The sequence below is a fragment of the Heterocephalus glaber genome, unplaced genomic scaffold (assembly GCF_053883595.1).
Source record: "Heterocephalus glaber isolate CG9 unplaced genomic scaffold, H.glaber_assembly_v1.0 deba00001481, whole genome shotgun sequence".
In the NCBI taxonomy this organism is placed as follows: domain Eukaryota; kingdom Metazoa; phylum Chordata; class Mammalia; order Rodentia; family Bathyergidae; genus Heterocephalus; species Heterocephalus glaber.
Window position 1 is genome coordinate 13,312,406 of NW_028258317.1, and position 18,242 is coordinate 13,330,647.

Genomic DNA, 18,242 nt, shown 5'->3' on the forward strand with positions numbered 1-18,242 from the left:
AAGCTCTTTAGAGATTCTCCATCACTGGTCTAGCATGTAGTACATTGTTTCACAGATGCCTAGATTTTTTTTTTTTTAACCTCAGGAAGAAACTACTTGGCTTTCTAACTTTGAATGACAAATTTTAACAGAGTTAATATGAAAGTTAGCTGTCCCTAGCTGCTGGTGCTCACAGTAGCACAGCATGTTCATTTAACATAATGACAACTTCACAAGAAAGAGCAGGTATTCCTCATTTTGGAATACAACTAAATTTGGTCTCTTTCTTGCTACTGTATGTTAGCACCTTCTCACCTGACAATACCACCAATTTCTGTGGTGTACATGGTATGTTCCAACACTGCACAATTTATCCTCAATAGCCAAGCATGGTGGTGAACACCTGTAAACCCAGGACTTGGGAGCCTTAGGCAGGGAGGATTGCCTTGAGTTCGAGGCCAGCCTGAGCCACAGGGTGAGTTCAAGGCCAGCCTGAGCTACATAGCAACATCCTGTTTCCAAAAAACAATTTATTCTCAACAAAGTAAGTTTATACAAAATATTTCCTAGGTCTCAGAATGTAGTTCATTGCTAAGAGTTCACACTTAGCGTGCACAAGACCCTGGATTCAACCACAGCACCCCCCCCAACCAAAGAAAAACAAAACAAAACCTCCACAAAAATAAAAACAAAACCAAATCCAAAACCAAAACATATTTCCTATTCTTGCCTGTATTTCTGAATGGCAACCATTCTTATTACAGTGGACCCTTGACTTACGAACTCAATGGTTACTGAGGGCTAGTTGTAACTCAAGTTGGTTGAAGTCAATAAGGCTGAGATCTGAATGTTTACCTGGGTACACACTATTGATAACAAGCGAGAAAACGAACCTTCCATTAACCCCATTAACCCAAGTTGTTCCTATGTCAGGTCAGTCGAAACTTGAGGATACACTGTATTTTTAAAATGCTAGGCCTTTAGTCCCACTATGAGAATATAATGATTTAAGAGCTGTTTTTGAACTTAGAAAAAAGTGAATTGTTATTTCTTTATGACCCCCAGCCATGGGGAAATACCTGTGTTTGTAAGGAATCTGGTCACAGTAACCTGTGAACTGAACCTAATGGATTCATGTACTCTGGCCAAAAACCACAAGAAGCTAAATACAAAGTTTAACTTAGGCTTCTTCTAACCCTAACGTAAAACACAAACACCATTATAGACAAAAAAAAGCCTGCCTTCGAAATCAAAGGTCAACTGTGGGCTACACTATCCCGTATTTCAGAGCATCCATTTTAACCCAAAGTACATTCCATGAAACAATGGGATTTTGTTTCCCAAATGACATGAGTGTGCAGGGGCCAGAGGCCAAGCCTAATTCCCTAGCAGCTGACAGTATTACCAACAATTTCTGTGGCATACATGTGCATGTTTTACAGTATATTATGCAAAAGGTGCGGTGTGACTAGCTCATTTGAAAGGGGCCATCTTGGGGCTTCATTTGCCTTAAGTGGGATGACTTTGTGCAAAAATACCTTAAAACTCTTTGTGAATTTTTTTTCTTTAGATCTATGGCATTTTTTCCTGAGAAGTTTTAGATCAAAGCTCTTCCACAGACTGGGGGCCTAAATGTCAGAGGTCTCCCTTCCACTACTCCCACAACCTTGGCTGCCTCTCCCGACACTCTCCCTCTAACCAGCCCAAGCGCAACAAAGCACTAGCATGCCCCCAAGGTCTAATTCTTAGAGAGAGCAGGGGCCACTTCCTGACTGTTCACACTGGTTTCCCAGGACCTGGCACACTGGGCAGTCAAGTATTTTTTTTTTTTGGTACCAGGGATCGAACTCGGGGCCTTGCGCTTGTGCGGCAGGCGTTGGAACTACTGAGCTAAATCCTCGGCAGTGGGCAGGCAAATATTTAATAAACCAGGGGATCCTCGAAGCCAGTGGTGACCAGCGTAATCCACTAACCACTTGTTGCTGTGGGGGTGCTCCAAATGTGTGTAGAACCTACAAACTAATTTTTCATTTTTAATTAGTCCCATGGCTCTGTTGTTTTTGACCAGTTAAAGCGCAAGTTAAAAAATTATCACCTGCATATACGTACATACACTTTTAAAAAGTGTTAATTCATATACTATACAGAACACCACGCAGGCCAGCTGTATTTTCCAGAGAACAAAAATCTATGAGGTTTATAATAGGCATTAACAGAGCAAATTCTAAAGAACTCAAATTCTAGATTTTATTTTTGTCCCACAGGTGATGGAACCCAAGATAAAGCATGCTACGAAAGCACTTTACCATTTAGCTACACCCTTTGCCCCAAGTTCTAAATTTCGAAGCATTTTGAAGACCCACGTGTGTATTTTCTTAAGCGAAATTTGGCTACATTTAGTTACTGTGTTTTATTAATTTACACAGAAAAGTCTATAAATAAAACTCCTTCAGGTGAGAACACAGGCCCTCAAGTTGCACACACAAGACGTTGAACGACCGACTACACCAGCACGTGGCGGGCACAAAATGTCTGACTGCCGGCCGCAGAGTGCGCGCCGGTGGCGCCCCAGTCCCGCCCCCTCGGGGCCCCAGGTCGGCCGCCGCCTCGCGCCGCGGCTGTAAGGCCCGGAATGAGGACACAAAGCACGCGGGCTACACCTGGCCAGCATCCCCATAAGTTCGCAACTTGCTAACCATCGCCACCTGCGGGCGGGAAACGAGGCCTCCCACCGGCCAGGGCGGATGGCGGCTTCCGGGGCTCTCCCCGGCCGGAGAAAACAGCTCACTTGCGAGGAGTCCGGCCGCAGCGAACCGGAGGCCACCGTGCGCGTCTCACAGGCCACCTGGAACACTCAGTCTCCAGCACGTGCGGGGCAGAGGCCGCCGAACCCTGCGCACCGGGCGAGGGAGAGGCCACCGCCGTCGCCCTTTTAAGAAGGGGAGGGGGCCGGCTGCGTGCCCGAGAGGGGATGAGTCGGCTGCGATAGTGTACGGCTCTAGCAAGGGCGAGCCGAGCCGCGGCGGGTAGAGCCGGCTCACCCGGCGGAGGGAGACTGCGATCGCCAACATGGCGCTGTGGCGCGCCTCCGCTGGCGCGCGGGGCCACCGCCCGCCCACCCCAAGGGGCCAGGCTCGTGGGTCAGGGGCCGTGGGCACCGCCGCCATGGAGGGGGAGGGGGTTGCGCCGCGCGCTGACCCGGGGCGGCCGCCGTGGGAAAAGCAGGGAGCGTGAGGAGAGCTAGGGGAACAGGCTATGGAGTTTTATTTTTAGGCTTGAAAAATGGCGGGAACCGCGTCCTTTTTTCAAACTTGGCCTCCGGAGAGGAGGCAGTTGCGCCAACTCCGCCGCCCAGGCCGCCCCTCCCCCGCCCCGCGCGGCAGGCCGCGCCCGCCCAGGCCCCAGCGTCCCCGGGGCCGCGCGGCCCCTCTTCTGAAGGCAGAGCGCCCTCCGGGTCCTGCCCCGCACTGCCCGCGAGGCCCGGCCGCTGGGCCCCCGCCCGTCAGCTCGCTTCCTCACAGGCCCGGCGGCGCGCGGGGCCCGGCCCAGCCGGTGGCGGGCCCGGCGTGGGTTGGTGGCGAGGTTCTCGGCAGGCCTGGCCGCGCATCCCAGGAGGCTGCAAACATGGCTCCCAGCGTTACACAACCCCGCTCCCTCCCTCGCCGCCGGCCACACGCAAAAGCACTCCCTCCCCGAGAGGACCCGGGCGGGCGAGCAGCTCAAAGTTTGCTTTCCCCACCCGCCGCCTTCCGCGGGCGCCAAAGAGTTAATGCCCGCGCGCTCGCTCCCCCCTCCGCGCCGGCCGCCCGCCTTCGCCGACCAAGCCTGCGAGCTGCGCCTTTGCCCGCGCCGCGGCCGGCGAACCCGAGCCCCGCAGGTGGCCACCATTACGTGCAAGTCATGGGGGTGCGGGCGCCCGAGGGGGCTCTGCTTACAGCTGCCGGGGTTCGGTTCCTCAGCTCCAGGTGGATTCTCTTCTTCATGTCCATGTTCCCCTCGTCCCCCCTCTTCAAACTTAACTTTCCGCAGCGGGGGCGGAGGGGGGAGAGGCGTCCCAGCCTGCGCGGCGAGGGCCGTCGGAAGGGGTCTGCTCGCGGCAGCGGTGGCGGCCGGCGTGTGGCTTGCGAAAGGACTAGCGAGCGGAGCCCCCGGAGCCAAGTTACTCGCGGGAGCGGGGAGAAACCATGGAGGGAAAAAGGGGGCTGGAGTGTAGCGTTGGCCTCACTACCGCCGCCCCCGGCCGCGGCCCTGCACTGCGCTTAAACCGGCGACGCGGCGCGGCGGCTGCTCGGCTCCACTCGGGCCCGCGCGGCGCCTCTCGGCTTGGCGGCTGCGGCTGCTGCAGGACTGGCGGGAGGAGGGGCGGGGAGGAGGCTGGGACGGCGCCGCTGGGGCCCGGCCGCCCCCTCCCTCCGTCCGCACGTGGAGCCGCTGATGTAAGACCTTCCCGGGGACTTTCCGCCCGCCGCGGGGCTGGGACCCGGCCCCTCCGAGCACGGTCTGTGGGTCTGCGGGGCAGCGCTTGAAGGAGCCCGCGGTGCAGCTTCGGGGTCTCCGGGACCACGTCCGTCCGCGGAGGCTCCCCCGAGCCAGACCGACGGGATGGGAGGACAGCCCGAGGCAGGGGCTTTGGGGTTCACCTGCGCACCATCCCGCCCCAGTCTGAGACCGGCAGCCTGAACCTCGCTGTTCCCTTAGCTGAGTGACATCGGAAGTGTTATAGAGGACCCCGTGTCCACGGACTGGCTGCCGGCAGGAGTTGAACCGCGCGGTGTGCACTGGCGGAGTCGGGGGCTATCTGAGGCCTCGGGGACGGAGCCACTCTGGGTTTTGAAGTGTGTACCTCGGCTCTTTTCTTTAGCTTTTTAATATGAGCTAGGGAAGGAAACAATTAGCATTTGTAATAAGGCCTATTTTTCGCGCAGACTTTTAAGTCATTCTGTGGAATACCTCTGTGAGTGTAAATTCTTAATGGTCTGCGTGTGGATGAGGTCAGGCGGGGAGCCTTTGTCGTTGTCGAGCTGAGTAAGGGTCCCTGGGGTAGCGTACCAGGCTGGGAAGAGTGCTTTGTGGACTGAGGGGAAGTAACGTTAAGTCCAGTTTAAAGAAAGTAACGGTGTAGTGTGTCAAATCAGACACCTTCTAAAGATGTGAGGCAGGAAAGATTAATAAAGATTTATAAGAGGAAACCAAAATCCTATGTATTAATTTAAGGTTCTAAGGGAGCTCCCCACTCCCTTTCCCGTTTTGCCTTGGTGGTAACCAAACAGCCCAAACTTAGTTTTAAACCAATTATATACCAATTTTTAAAATGTTCAATGAGACAGATGTGGTGGCGAACACCTGTAATCCCAGCAGGCAGAGACTGAGACAGGAGGATCACTGTGAGTTTGAGGCCACCCTGGGCTGCATACTGACACCTTGTCTCAAAAAAGCAAAACAAAAATCTTAATGAATTAACATTTAAAGAGGAAAGAAAGTTTTAGGATTATGGAAAAGGCAAATATTTTCCAGTGTGTGGCTTCCTGACTTCCGTTCCAGTCTTAGCAGACAAATTTAGGACAAGGGAATATGACAATAGTGTGTTCCCTACAGTGTCACAAGAGGTCTGTGACTATGTGGTTGTAGGGATCCTGGAGCTGTGCAATGAAACTTTTACAAAAACTGTCACATCAGTCCTAGAGCTAACAGGTTGGTATTCAGCATTCTAGGGGCTTGATATATTTCTCATTTAATCCCCAGACAGCCCTGTGAAGTAGGGGATAGTAGTCATTGAACAGATAAGAAACTGAGGGTCAGACAGCACAGCCAACAAGAGGTGGAGCTAGGGCTCAGCCCCAGATGGTTCTGGCTTCCAAAGCTGCCATCTTTCTGCCCATCAGCAGTCAGGCTGGACTGGAGTCATAGTATGGGGCTCCTGCTTTGGGACAGTAGGTTGGGAACAGTTGCAGATGGCCTGTAGTACCAAACAACATGCAGGCATCCACTAGCAGGTTCAGGGAAGATGCTGAAGGAACCCTGACTGCAGGTCTGTGCTAGAGGGAGTAAGCAGTAAGCTGGTGGCTTGCAGGGGAGGTGGTATTGATCTTAGGGAGGGTCAGGGCACATCTCCAGACCCTGTCCTCTATGCCCCACTAGGGGATGAAGGACTTATGATACAGAAGATAAGTGTATGTTTTATGAGATTAAGCTACAAAGTAATTAATAAACAGCCATAATGCACAGCAAATAAAAAGAAAGCAAAAGAGCCAAAGGAGGAGAGACTACAGACAGAGCACTGTGCCTTCTTACACAGCCGGTGCTGGCATGCACCTCAGTGAACAAAGAGCATGTGTTCCAGTGACATGCTTCTTTGTCAGGGGCTTCACTGCCAGAGTCATAAATAACACAGGCAGAACAGGGTGTGTCTCACTGCCCTGCCAGAGTCTATGGAACTGTCAGTTCACAGGTGCACAGGGGCTCTGGTTTTAAATGTTGCTATACTTAACATCATTTGTGCATGTATTTATGTATGAGAAAGACAACATGTAATTGTATCTACTTTGCAGTTATCTTGTCCATGGATTTATGGATTTGAACAAGGGCTGGAAGGGACTAAGGAAAAATGAAAACAGCCTAGTTTGTTGGGAAGACTAAACTATGGGTAGATTTCTTTTTATGTCCATTGATGATAATGTTTGCCCAATAAGTATAAAAATACCTAGTAATGCCAAGCTTTGGTACTCCATTGAGTCTTAAAACTGCCTGACAATCAGGATATGTGTGTATTCCAGTAAGCTCTAAGATGTCTGAGAACACGCTAAGCTAGTTTGTTAACTCCTTGGACGGTGGCTCCTCACACCAACTCGTCAGAAGACTCAAGGGTTTACAAACCTTGTGGTTGCACACAGACTTTAATAAATCTGAAAATGAGAGGAAAATAGCCTTGCTCAGGGATTGATTTAACTGACCTAGAAATGAGCTGAACAGAATGGACACATTTTTCTTAGCACAGCATATGAAGGTGATGGATAACATGGGGTAAGGAAATTACTCTTTAAATACTAAGTATTGCCATTCTGTCCCTCTCTCCCATACACATGTATATACACTGGTAAGAAATTTCCCCTGGGCCGGATATAGTGGAACACACCTGTAATTCCAGCACTTTGGGAAGCTGAGGCAGGAAGATCTCAAGTTTGACCTGACCTGGGCAATTTAGCAACTCAGCAAGACCCTATCTCAAAAATAAAATATAAAAAGGGGCTGAAGAGGTAGCTCAGTGCAAAGGCCCTGGGTTCAATCCTCACGACTGCAAAACCAACAGACTCCCTCAAATTTCTACAACATAGCATGTGTACTTCTGTTTAGGGAAGTTGGGCAACAAATGGTATTCATTGAAAGATCTAACTTCCCAGCTAGATGGTGAGCTTACACAGATATTTCTGATGATAGGAATGGAGAGGAGAGGGCTGGGGGTGTAGCTCAGTGTAGAGCTCAGGCTATGGTAGCATGCCCAAGGCCCTGGGATTGATCCCCATCACTGAAGAAAAAAAAAAAAAGAAATGGAAGAGTCTGGGGCCATCTCTAGAATGAACACAGTAAATACTCTGCAAATGTGTAGTGTTGAAAAATGTCACATGTACTAAAAATTACCATCAAGGCAACTTAGATATTAGACACGAAAGGGAGAAGCAAACATGTACATGAAAGTGTGTTAAGGAATGAGGTCTTATTCATCTAACAGTGTGTAGGCAGCTCCAGGTCCATTAAAGGCCCCCTGTCAGGGAACCCAGCTTCCTTTCTGCTCTTGATCAGCTGTAGGTGCCAGGCCTTCCTGGGGCAGCAAGAGAGAGCTGACTACCAAGAGTCAGGTCTGATATTTATTAAACACCATCTTTGTGCCAAGGACTGTGAGTGAGACTTTCGTGTATGTTTCCTCACAGTTAATCCTGGCAAAGCTCCCTGAGACAGGACTACATCTATTTTAGTGTTTAGGAAACAGGTGCAAGGAAGCCAAGTGGGTTTGCTAAAACTCATGTAACTAGAAAGAAGCTAGATTTCTCTGTCATTAAGGGCTCACTGTGATTCGTTCTCATTACTTTGATCCACTAGTTCTCACATCTGCTTCTGAAACTTTTTTTTTCCTGCTTTAAGATCTACATGCTCCAGGCATGGTGGCACATGCCTGTAATCCCAGTACTGGAGGGGGTGGGAAGTGGCCAGGAGGGTCACTGCAAGTTCAAGGCCAGCCTGAACTACATAATGAGACCCTGTCTCAGAAAACCAAAAAAAAAAAAAAAAAGTGTTGTGTACATGTACTAACTCCCACAATGAATTGAATGTAATCATTGTATACTACAATCATACCAATAACAAAATATATAAAATAAAAATTCTATCACCCAGAAAAATAAAAAGGACTAGGATGAAGCTCGGTGTTAAGAGTATGTGTCTCTAGCATGCCTGAGGCGCTGGATTCAATCCCTGGTACTCAAAACAACAATGTTGGAGATCAGATTGAAGTTTTGTTTTGTTTTGTTTTAGAAACTTGCATTTTCCTCCTACTATTCAGATAAATCTGTATGAATATAACTTTGCTCAATTATTTCCTGTTTTATTTTATTGTATTTATTTATTTTTGTTTTGTTTTTTTGAGACAAGGTCTCACTGTGTAGTTTTAGGCTGGTCTTGAACTCATTATGTGGCCCAGGCTGGCCTCAAACTCACAGCGGTCCTTGTTGGCTTCACCAGTGCTGGGACTACAGGCGTGTACCCCCACTCCTGGCTTGATTTTTCCATTTTAAGAGAACTCTAGTGAGAGGGGAATGCATTCCATCACTTACTGGCTGTGTGCTGTTGGACAGACCCCATAACCTCTCTGGGGCTCAGGCTGCTCATCTCATCTTAAATATGATCATGTAGGTGAAGCTCCTGTTGGGCCCAGTGCCTGGAACTCTCTTTTTTGGGCCTGCCACAGTCTACAAGCCTGAGTTCTTCCCTCCCCTAAGTCTGGAGCCCTAGAGCTTGCTGGTCTCCTCCAGAATTAGCAACCTGTGACTATCAGCCTTCTACCTGTCTTCCATGCAGCTACCCTTCCCTTTTGGCTGAGAATAAAAGGGCTCACCCCAAACCAATATAAGTCTTTGACTCTCAGAAGTCTAAGCCTCATCTTATGTTTCCCACAAGCCCGTGGTCTCTCTTGGGAACTTGGAACCTGCCCCTGAGCTAGGTTAGAAAATAGCTGAGAGCCCCTTCCTCCATAATTAGCCAGCATCCCTACCATCTGGACCTTTGGAGACTGCACAGGGGTTTTCCTGTCTTCACAGAACTAAGACTGATCTGAATTCATCTCTTGCTGATTGAATACTATACCATCTGTTCTCTAGCTTGCTCACCTGTGGTTGCCCAGGAAGGTGCCCCTCAGCTGGTGTGTGGGTCAGTTCTCCCTCACTCTGGACTCTGGCACAACTGAGGTGGTTGGTTAAATGGTCCCTAATTTGCTACTGTGTTCTTGTTCATTTGTTCTCCCCCGCCCCGGGAATCAAATCCAGGGTCTTATACATGCTAGGAAAGTTTCTGAACCACTAAGCTACAGTCCCTCAACTTTTTAATTATTCTATTTTGAGACAAGGGGTCTTGCTAAGTTGCCCAGGCTGGCTTTTTTCCCCTCTTTTTTGGTACTGGGGATCAAACTCAGGACCTTGCACTTTCGAGGCAGGTGAAGTGCTACTGAGCTAAATCCCTGGCCCCTAGACTGACTTCTTACTGATGATCCTACTGGCTCAGGCTCCTGAGTAGCCGACATTACAAGTGTGCATCTCTACATCTGGCTTCATTTGACTCTTGTTTGATAAAAGCCAAATTTCCAAATATCCTTGCATGCTAATTCTTCCTTAAAAATCAGGGAAGCCTACAATCTTACTAATGAACATAGACCCAAAAATCTTTAATAAGATACTGGCAAATAGAATGCAGAAGCTCATCAACAGGATCATACACCCTGACCAAGTGGGATTCATCCCAGGGATGCAGGGATGGTTCAACATACACAAAGCAATAAATGTAATATACTATATTAATAGAGGCAAGGACAAAAACCATATGATCATCTCAATTGATGCAGAAAAAGCATTTGACAAAATCCAACACACATTTATGATAAAAACCCTACAAAAAATTGGAATAGATGGTCTCTACCTCAATCTGATAAAAGCCAGCTATGAAAAACCAACAGCCAATATCATACTAAATGGTCAAAAACTGAAATCCTTCACATTAAGATCAGGAACGAGACAAGGATGTCCACTGTCACCACTCCTGTTTAATATAGTTTTGGAAACATTAGCCACAGCAATTAGACAAGAGAAAGGAATAAAGATAGGCAATGAAGAAGTCAAATTGGCATTAATTGCAGGTGACATGATATTGTATATAGAAGACCCCAAGAATGCCTTGAAAAGTCTTCTAGACTTAATAACCAAATTCAGTATGGTAGCTGGATACAAGGTCAACACACAAAAATCAATAGCTTTCCTCTACATGAACAACAGACTAACTGAGAGAGAAACAGGGCAAACAATTCCTTTCACAATAGCATCCAGAAAACTGAAATACCTAGGAATCAACCTAACAAAAGAAATCAAAGCCCTCTTTTCAAAAAACTATAGCAATCTGAAAAGAGAGATTGAAGTTGATATCAGAAAATAGGCATCCCCTGCTCCTGGGTATGAAGGATCAATATAGTGAAAATGGCCATATTTCCAAAACTGCTATATAGATTCAATGCAATGCCAATTGAAATCCCAGCAGCATACTTCACAGACCTTGAGAAAACAATCCAAAAATTCATTTGGAACAAGAAGAAACCCAGAATAGCAAAAGCAATTCTAGGCAACAGAGAGATGGCAAGGGGTAGTATCACAACCCCCAACTAGAAACTATGCCACAAAGCTACTGTGATAAAAACAGCATGGTACTGGCAAAGAAACAGACCTGAGGACCAGTGGAACAGATTAGAAGATGCAGAAACAACTCCAGACACACTCAGCCACCTGATCTTTGACAAAGGAGCCAAACACCCTCACTGGAGGAAAGATAGCCTCTTTAATAAATGGTGCTGGAAAAATTGGGTTTCAACTTGCCAAAGATTAAAACTAGACCCATATCTCTCACCATGCACTAAACTAAAATCGACATGGATTAAAGATCTAATTATTAAAACAGAAACACTGAACTGGCTAGAACAGAGATTAGGTAGAACTCTTGAAGACATCGGTGTACGTAAAGATTTTATGAACAAAACCTCAGTTGCCCATGAACTAGCACAAACAATCAACAAGTGGGATCTCTTCTTATTAAAAAGCTTCTGCACAGCAAGAGAAAACAACAGCACTGTGAAGAGACAACCCGCAATATGGGAAAAAATGTTCACCTGCTGTTCCTCAGACAAAGGTCTACTATGTAGAATCTATAAAGAACTTACAAAAATCAGACCTCCTAAATTTAAAGATCCAATCCAAAAATGGGCATCTGAAATGAACAGACATTTCTCAGACAAAGAAGTAGAAATGGCGAAGAAACATGAAAAAATGTTCAAAATCACTGGTCATTCGAGAGATGCAAATGAAAACAACGCTGAGATTCCACCTCACTCCAGAAAGAATGGCTGCTATCATGAAATCAGCTGATAACAAATGCTGGCGGGGCTGTGGGGAAAGAGGAACCCTGCTCCACTGCTGGTGGGAGTGTAGACTGGTGCAACCACTGTGGAAATCACTATGGAGATACCTCAAAGAACTAGGACTAGAGGTCGCATTTGACCCAGCTATTCCCCTGCTGGGGATCTTCCCCAAAGAATTAAAAGAATCATACCACGGTGATATATGTGCACCCACATTCATAGCAACACAATTTGTAATAGCTAAAACTTGGAAGCAACCCAAATGCCCATCAACTGGAGACTGGATAAATAGAATGTTTTTTTTTTATAAAATGGAGTACTACTCAGCCATAAAAAATGAGAAATCAGAGACATTTATAGCTAAATGGTTGCACATTGAAGGGATACTCTTAAGTGAAATAAATAGGATATACATGTATAAATACCAAATAGGTTATTTAGTGTGAGAAACTGAAAGTGTAAATAAGGACTAAAAGGTATAATAGATAATGTGAAAAAGGAAGAAAAGGAGCAAGGAGGAAGGGGAAGTGGGAGGGTTAGGGGAAAAGAAATAAAGAATGGAATTAATATGAGAAAAGGAAAAAATGGAAACAAAGACTTTGTAAATAGGGAGGGATGGAGGAGTTGAAGGGAGGGCAGGGAAAGGGGGAAAAATAAGAACCAAGAGAGATTATGTAAAGGTGCAAATTTCCAATGATGAATGTCATTATATTGTATACCTAAAATGTACCAATAACATAAAATTAAAAAAAATCAGGGAAGCCTATCTCTTAGTTACTTCTTATGTCTATTTGTGTATGTACTATAGCAAACTTGGAAACTAAAACAAAAAGAAGAAAACAAAAATCACTGTCCTTGGCTAAGCTCTGCTTATGTTTTGGTGTCTTCAGTCTTTTCTCTGCGCACATATGGCACTTTCTCAAGTATCAGATTGTGAGAAGAATCAGCTCAATAATGGCTTTTTTGGAGCTTGGAGGGGAGGGGAACCCACTAAATAAAATATTTGTATCAATTATAAGAGGCTCTTATTTCAGAAATAGTAAGAAGTGAAAAAAATCCTAGAATCTAGGAAATACTATATATAATACATTTTTTCTTTTTTTTTTTTTTTGTACCGGGGATCAAACTTGGGTCGTTGCGCTTGCACAGCAGGCGGTGAAACCACTGAGCTAAATTCCTGGCCCTTGTTTATAATACATTTTAAGTATTCCAAAATGGGATGATAATATAACCTATTTTCAGTTAACAATGTATTTTCAACATATGTCCATGTCATTGAATAGTTTTCTATAACATATATTCCTTGAGAATATTCTTTTACACAATCAATTCATGTGTGTGTGTTATTGGGGATTGAACCTAGCACCTTTTCACTGAGCTTCATTCTCAGCCCTCAAAAAAAATTTTTTTTAATCTCAGCACTTAGGAGGCTGAGGCAGGAGGATGGCCATGAGTTCGAGGCCAGCTTGGGCTACATAGTGAGTTCAAAGTCAGTCTCAACTATGTAGTGAAACCCTGTCTCAAAAAAAAAAAAAAAAGTCTCACTAAATTGCCAAGTTGCCCAGCTGGGCTCAAACTTTCTATCCATCTGCCTCAGCCTCCAGAGTGTTGGGATTATAGGTGTGTACCACCACGTCCAGCTGAAAATTTCTTTTTTCTGAGTAGAGAGAATATACATACAATGCCAAAAAAAGTATAAAGAATAAAAGTCAGGGCACTGTTCCCCTGCTGCCATAAATTAAGCAGCTTTGTTCTGCCATACCCTTCGCCATGATGTGTCTACCTTGGAGCCAGATGATCACAGACTGAAACACTAAAGGCAGTAATTCACCTGTGTTGTGCTTCAGAATGGACATCTGAATCCAGGATCTCCAACACCTGGAATATGATAGGCCACATGAGCTTTGCCACAAGTACTTTACCCCTGAGTCACATCCTCAACTTCTAGCCCAGACTTTTCCTGACTTTCAGACTCATATATCCAACTGACTACTATACATCTATCCATGTGTAGCCATCCCAGAAGTACGTATAGGGAGCAGGCCAAGTCATTATTCCCACTGGAATTGTCAAGTCTGCCCTGATGCCTCTTCCCTGAAGAATTGGCAAATTAAAGCTGCATTGAAGCAGAAGGCTTGAAAAATGAAGGGGGCTAAAGAAAAGCAAGGCTGTACAGATAGAGTTTTGGGATAGAACTTTTTAGGGACATTACGGAAAGCTTAGTGACTGTATTCATTCTGCTGTATAAGATACAAAGATGGAACCAGAAAGTTGGCTTTTCTGGACCCCATTTGCTCAGAAGAAGGTGACCAAACAACACTGTGACTACAGTCATGCTGACAAAGCCCAGAGCCAGACCTGCAGCCCGCCTCGCCTCAGACAGCCCACATTTGGTGAAAGAAAGAGAGAGAGAGAGAGAGAGAATGAATAAAAGTTAAATAAAATCCCATTCCCTACAGTCCACCACTGTTAGACATTTTGGAGAATATTTTCTAAGCTATTTCTCTATGAATATAGATGCATACTGTAAAATAATTGTATGTAAACAGAAGACTACTGTAAATGGGACTGTAAATAAGACTTTCTAGTATTATTTTTTTTTTTCATTTAGCAATAGATCACAGAGGGCCAGGGATTTAGCTCAGTGGCATCGTGACTGCCTCGAAAGCACAAGGTCCTGAGTTCAATCCCCGGTACCAAAAACAAACAAACAAACAAATAATAGGTCACAGAGATTGCTCAAAGCCAATAGATCTACTTCATCTTTGTGATGTGTATGGGGTGGTGGGGATCAAACTGAGGGCTTTATACTAAGCAAATGCTCTACCACTGATCTACATCTCTAGCCCTTTTTAACTCTATTTTGAGACAAGGTCTTGGTAAATTGCCTAGGCTGACCTCAAACTTTCAATCCCAAGTAGCTGTGTACAAGCATGGGTCACCATATCTGACCTATCATTTTAAAAGGATGAATCATATTTTATTGTATGAATGGACTGTAATTTATTCACTCAGTTCCTACTGATAAACATTTAGGTTCCTTTTAGTTCACCATTATATATAATATCTTTGATAATAAATTCCTTGAAATAAATACCAAGGAGCACAATTACCTGAATGAGAAGTATGCACATTTCAAATACTCGAATTGCCTTCAAATGCTGTATGCTTTTTATATTCCCATTAGCAGTGTACAAGTCTTCCTCTCATCCTAGCCTGAACAAGGAATTATTATTTACAAAATCAATTAGTTTTATTTTCTTTCTTTCTTTTCTGTTTTGCTTTGTTTTGTGTTTTGGTTTGGTTTTTTGAGACAGGGCCTGACTATGTAGCTCTGGCTGTCCTTGAACTCAGATCCTCATGTCTCATGGTGATCCTCCTGCCTCAGCTTCTGGAGTGCTGGGATTATAAGTGTGTGTTACCACACCTGGCTCTCTCAATTAGTTTTCAAGGAAGTTGCCAAAATAATTCAATAGAGGAAAGAAAAGTTTTTTCAACAATGGTGCTGGAACAATTGGATATCCGTACCCAAAAGAATGCAGTTGGACTCCTTACCTCACAGTTACAAAAATTAACTCAAAATGGATCATAGATCAAGAGTTAAAGATAGAAGATTCAGAAGAAAACACAGGAGGAAATCTTTGTGACCTTGAATTAGCAAAGCCTTCTCAGATGAAACACCAAAAGCAGAACAAGCCAAGGAGGAAACAGATAAATTAGAGCCAGGTGTAGTGGTGCACACCTGTAATCTCAGCCCTCGGAAGGCTGAGGCAGGAGGACCATGGTGAGTTTGAGGCCAGCCTGTGTTGCAGAGTGAGTTCAAAGCCAGGTTGAACTATGTAGTGAAACCCTGTCTCCAAAAAAGGTAAATTATACTTCATCAAAATTAAAAACTTGAAGGGGGTGGGGATTAGCTCAGTGGTTCCAGTGCCTGCCTCGAAAGTGCAAGGTCCTGAGTTCGATATCCGGTACCAAAAAATTAAAAACGTGTGTGTTTCAAATGGTAACTTTAAGAAAGTGAAAAGAGCTGGGCATGGTGGCGCATGGGCGCAACCCAGCACTGTGGGAGGCTGGGGGTCACAAGTTCAAACAATTTACCACAACCCTGTTTCAAAATAAATAAGAAAGGGCTGGGCATGTAGCTCACTGTGAGAGCCCTCGGTTCAATCCTCAGTACCCACCCCCAAAGCACATGACAATATGCACATCTTTATACCTCGGGAAAATGCAAACCAAAACCACAGTGAGATCTAACTTCACACCTTTGTGCATTGCTGGTGGGAATGTAAAATACTGCTGGGACTGTAAAATACTGTTGTTTTGTTTTTTAATTTTAATTTTATTTAATTAATTTTTATTTTTTTGAAACAGGGTTTTGCTGTGTAGTTCAGGCTGGCCTCGAACTCGAGGCAGTCCTCCTGCCTCAGCCTCCCAAGTGCTGGGATCACAGGCATGTAGTACCACACCTGGCTTGGTGCTGTTGTTTTAGAAAACTCTTGGGCTGTCTCTCAAAAAGTTAAGCATAGAATCACCATCTGAGCCAGCAATTTTACTGTTAGATACTGTATATACCCAAGAAATTGAGAGTGTGGGTTTACACAAAATTTGTACACAAATGCTTGTAGCAGCATTAATTGTAATAGCTATAAAATGGAAACAACCCCAAATGTGCATAAACTGATGAATGAAAATTGCCATATTTATACCATAGAATGTTATTTGGGTACAAAATGGAATGAAGTACTGATCCATGGTACAACATAGATGAGCCTTAAAATATGCTCAGTGAAACAAACAGGATACAAACAGACTATATGTTGTATGATTCCATTTATAGGAAATGTCCTAAATAGAAAAATCCATAGAGGCAGATAGTAGATGAGTAGTTACTAGGGGCTGGGAGCAATGAGGAGCGCCTGCTAAGGAGTGTAGGGTTCTTGTTTTGTCTTTCTCTTCCTCTTCTTCCCCCTCTGCTTTTCCTCCTTTCCCCCCTCCCCACCTTTTTGGCACCAGGGATCTAACTCGGGACCTTGTGGTTTCGAGGCAGGGGTGGGCACCACTGACCTAAATCCCCGCTCCCCCCGCCCCCCCCCCCTTTTTTTGGTACCTGGGATTGAACTCGGGACCTTTCGCTTTCCAGGCAGGGGGCAGAACTGAGCTAAATCCCCGCCCATCCCCCCTCTTTTTTAATACTGGGGATTGAACCTCAGGCTTCACACTGAGTAACACCTCCAGTTTTTTTGTTTTTTGTTTTTTAAAATTTTGATACAAAGTCTTGCAAAATTGCCCAGGCTGGCCTCAAATTTGTAATCTGCCTGCCTTAGTCTTCCAAGTAGCTGGGATTACAGTTATATGTCATCACACTGGGCTTGGGGTTTCTTTTTGGGGCAATGAAAATGCTCTGAAATCTAATAGTGATAATCGTACAACCCTATGAATTGTGTAGAAGGATAAATTTATGGTATGTAAATTACATCTCAATAAGGTTGTAAAAAATCTTTATTAAGTAAATTGACAATGATATCCTCCTTAATTTTCACTTCTCTATATAACAAAATTTTTTTCAGATACTTTTAAGCCACTTACCATGTTTCTTTTTAAGTTGCCAGTTTCATGTTTTGCTGGTATTTTGAAATAATTTATTAGTAAGTACTCTGTACATATTACAAATATTAGCTCTTGGTTTGACATATGGGCATTCAAACAATTGTTTGTTTTTTTACCCCCACCAAGCCTGTGGTGCTGAGATTAAACCCAGGGTCTCAACCTGCATGATAGGCAAGTGGCCCCCGACTGAGCTACATCCCCGTTTTGTTTTGTATTTGAGATAGGGTCTCACTATGTAGTCCAGGGTATTTATATATATATTTTTATAGTACCTGTGATTGAACCTAGGGATGCTGTACCATTTAGCTACATCCCAGTCCTTTTAAAATTTTATTTATTTATTGGCTTTTTTGAGACAGGGTCTCACTATGTAGTTCAGGCTGAACTTGAACTCACTATGTAACTCAGGCTGCCCTCAAACTCATGGTGATCCTCCTGCCTCAGCCTCCCAAGTGCTGGGATCACAGGCATGCACCACCACATCTGGCTTTTTATTTTTTATTTTGAGATAGGATTTCACTAAACTGACCAGGTAAAGAATGAGTATTGAGGTGGGAACAGCTGAGGCAGAAGACAGCCATTTTTGGTAATCAGCTCTGTAGCAGTCCTATTTGACATTTAAAACTGTCAGGGTGTTACTCTAAAACTAATGAGATTTAAACTGGGTGTGGTGGTGAACACCAGTAATCCCAGTACTTGGGAGACTGAAGCAGGAGGATTGCTGTGAGTTCGAGGCCAGCCTGAGCTACATAGTGAGTTTATGGCCCACCTGAACTGCATATCAAGACCCTGTTTCCAAAAACAAACGGGCCAGGGATTTAGCTTAGTGGTTTTGCTGCCTGCTGCACAAGTGCAAGGATCCGAGTTTGATCCCAGGTACCAAAAAAAAAAAAAAAAAAACTTATGAAATTTAAGTTGGCAAGCTGGCAGATGAGGGTCAGATCTTTTGCCTGTGCCTATATCTTGAAGTGTTTTCCCTTAGTAGTTTGAAAAT

General features: G+C 44.9%; 1 protein-coding gene across 3 annotated transcripts in view; it reads right to left on the reverse strand.

The window, feature by feature from the left end:
* Anp32b (acidic nuclear phosphoprotein 32 family member B) overlaps nucleotides 1-18,242 on the reverse strand; it is a 55,010-nt gene that overhangs the window by 24,963 nt on the left and 11,805 nt on the right. Inside the window, exon 1 of one of the 3 annotated variants that reach the window (XM_004864954.4) lies at nucleotides 3,915-8,235. The exons of 1 other annotated variant lie outside the window; for it this stretch is intronic. In XM_004864954.4, coding sequence (XP_004865011.1) covers nucleotides 3,915-3,968 — 54 coding nt within the window. In that variant the 5' untranslated portion in view covers nucleotides 3,969-8,235. Of the gene's footprint in view, nucleotides 1-2,675; nucleotides 3,092-3,914; nucleotides 8,236-18,242 lie in introns of those variants that run through there. One more of the 3 variants, XM_021244501.2, reaches the window with a different exon arrangement.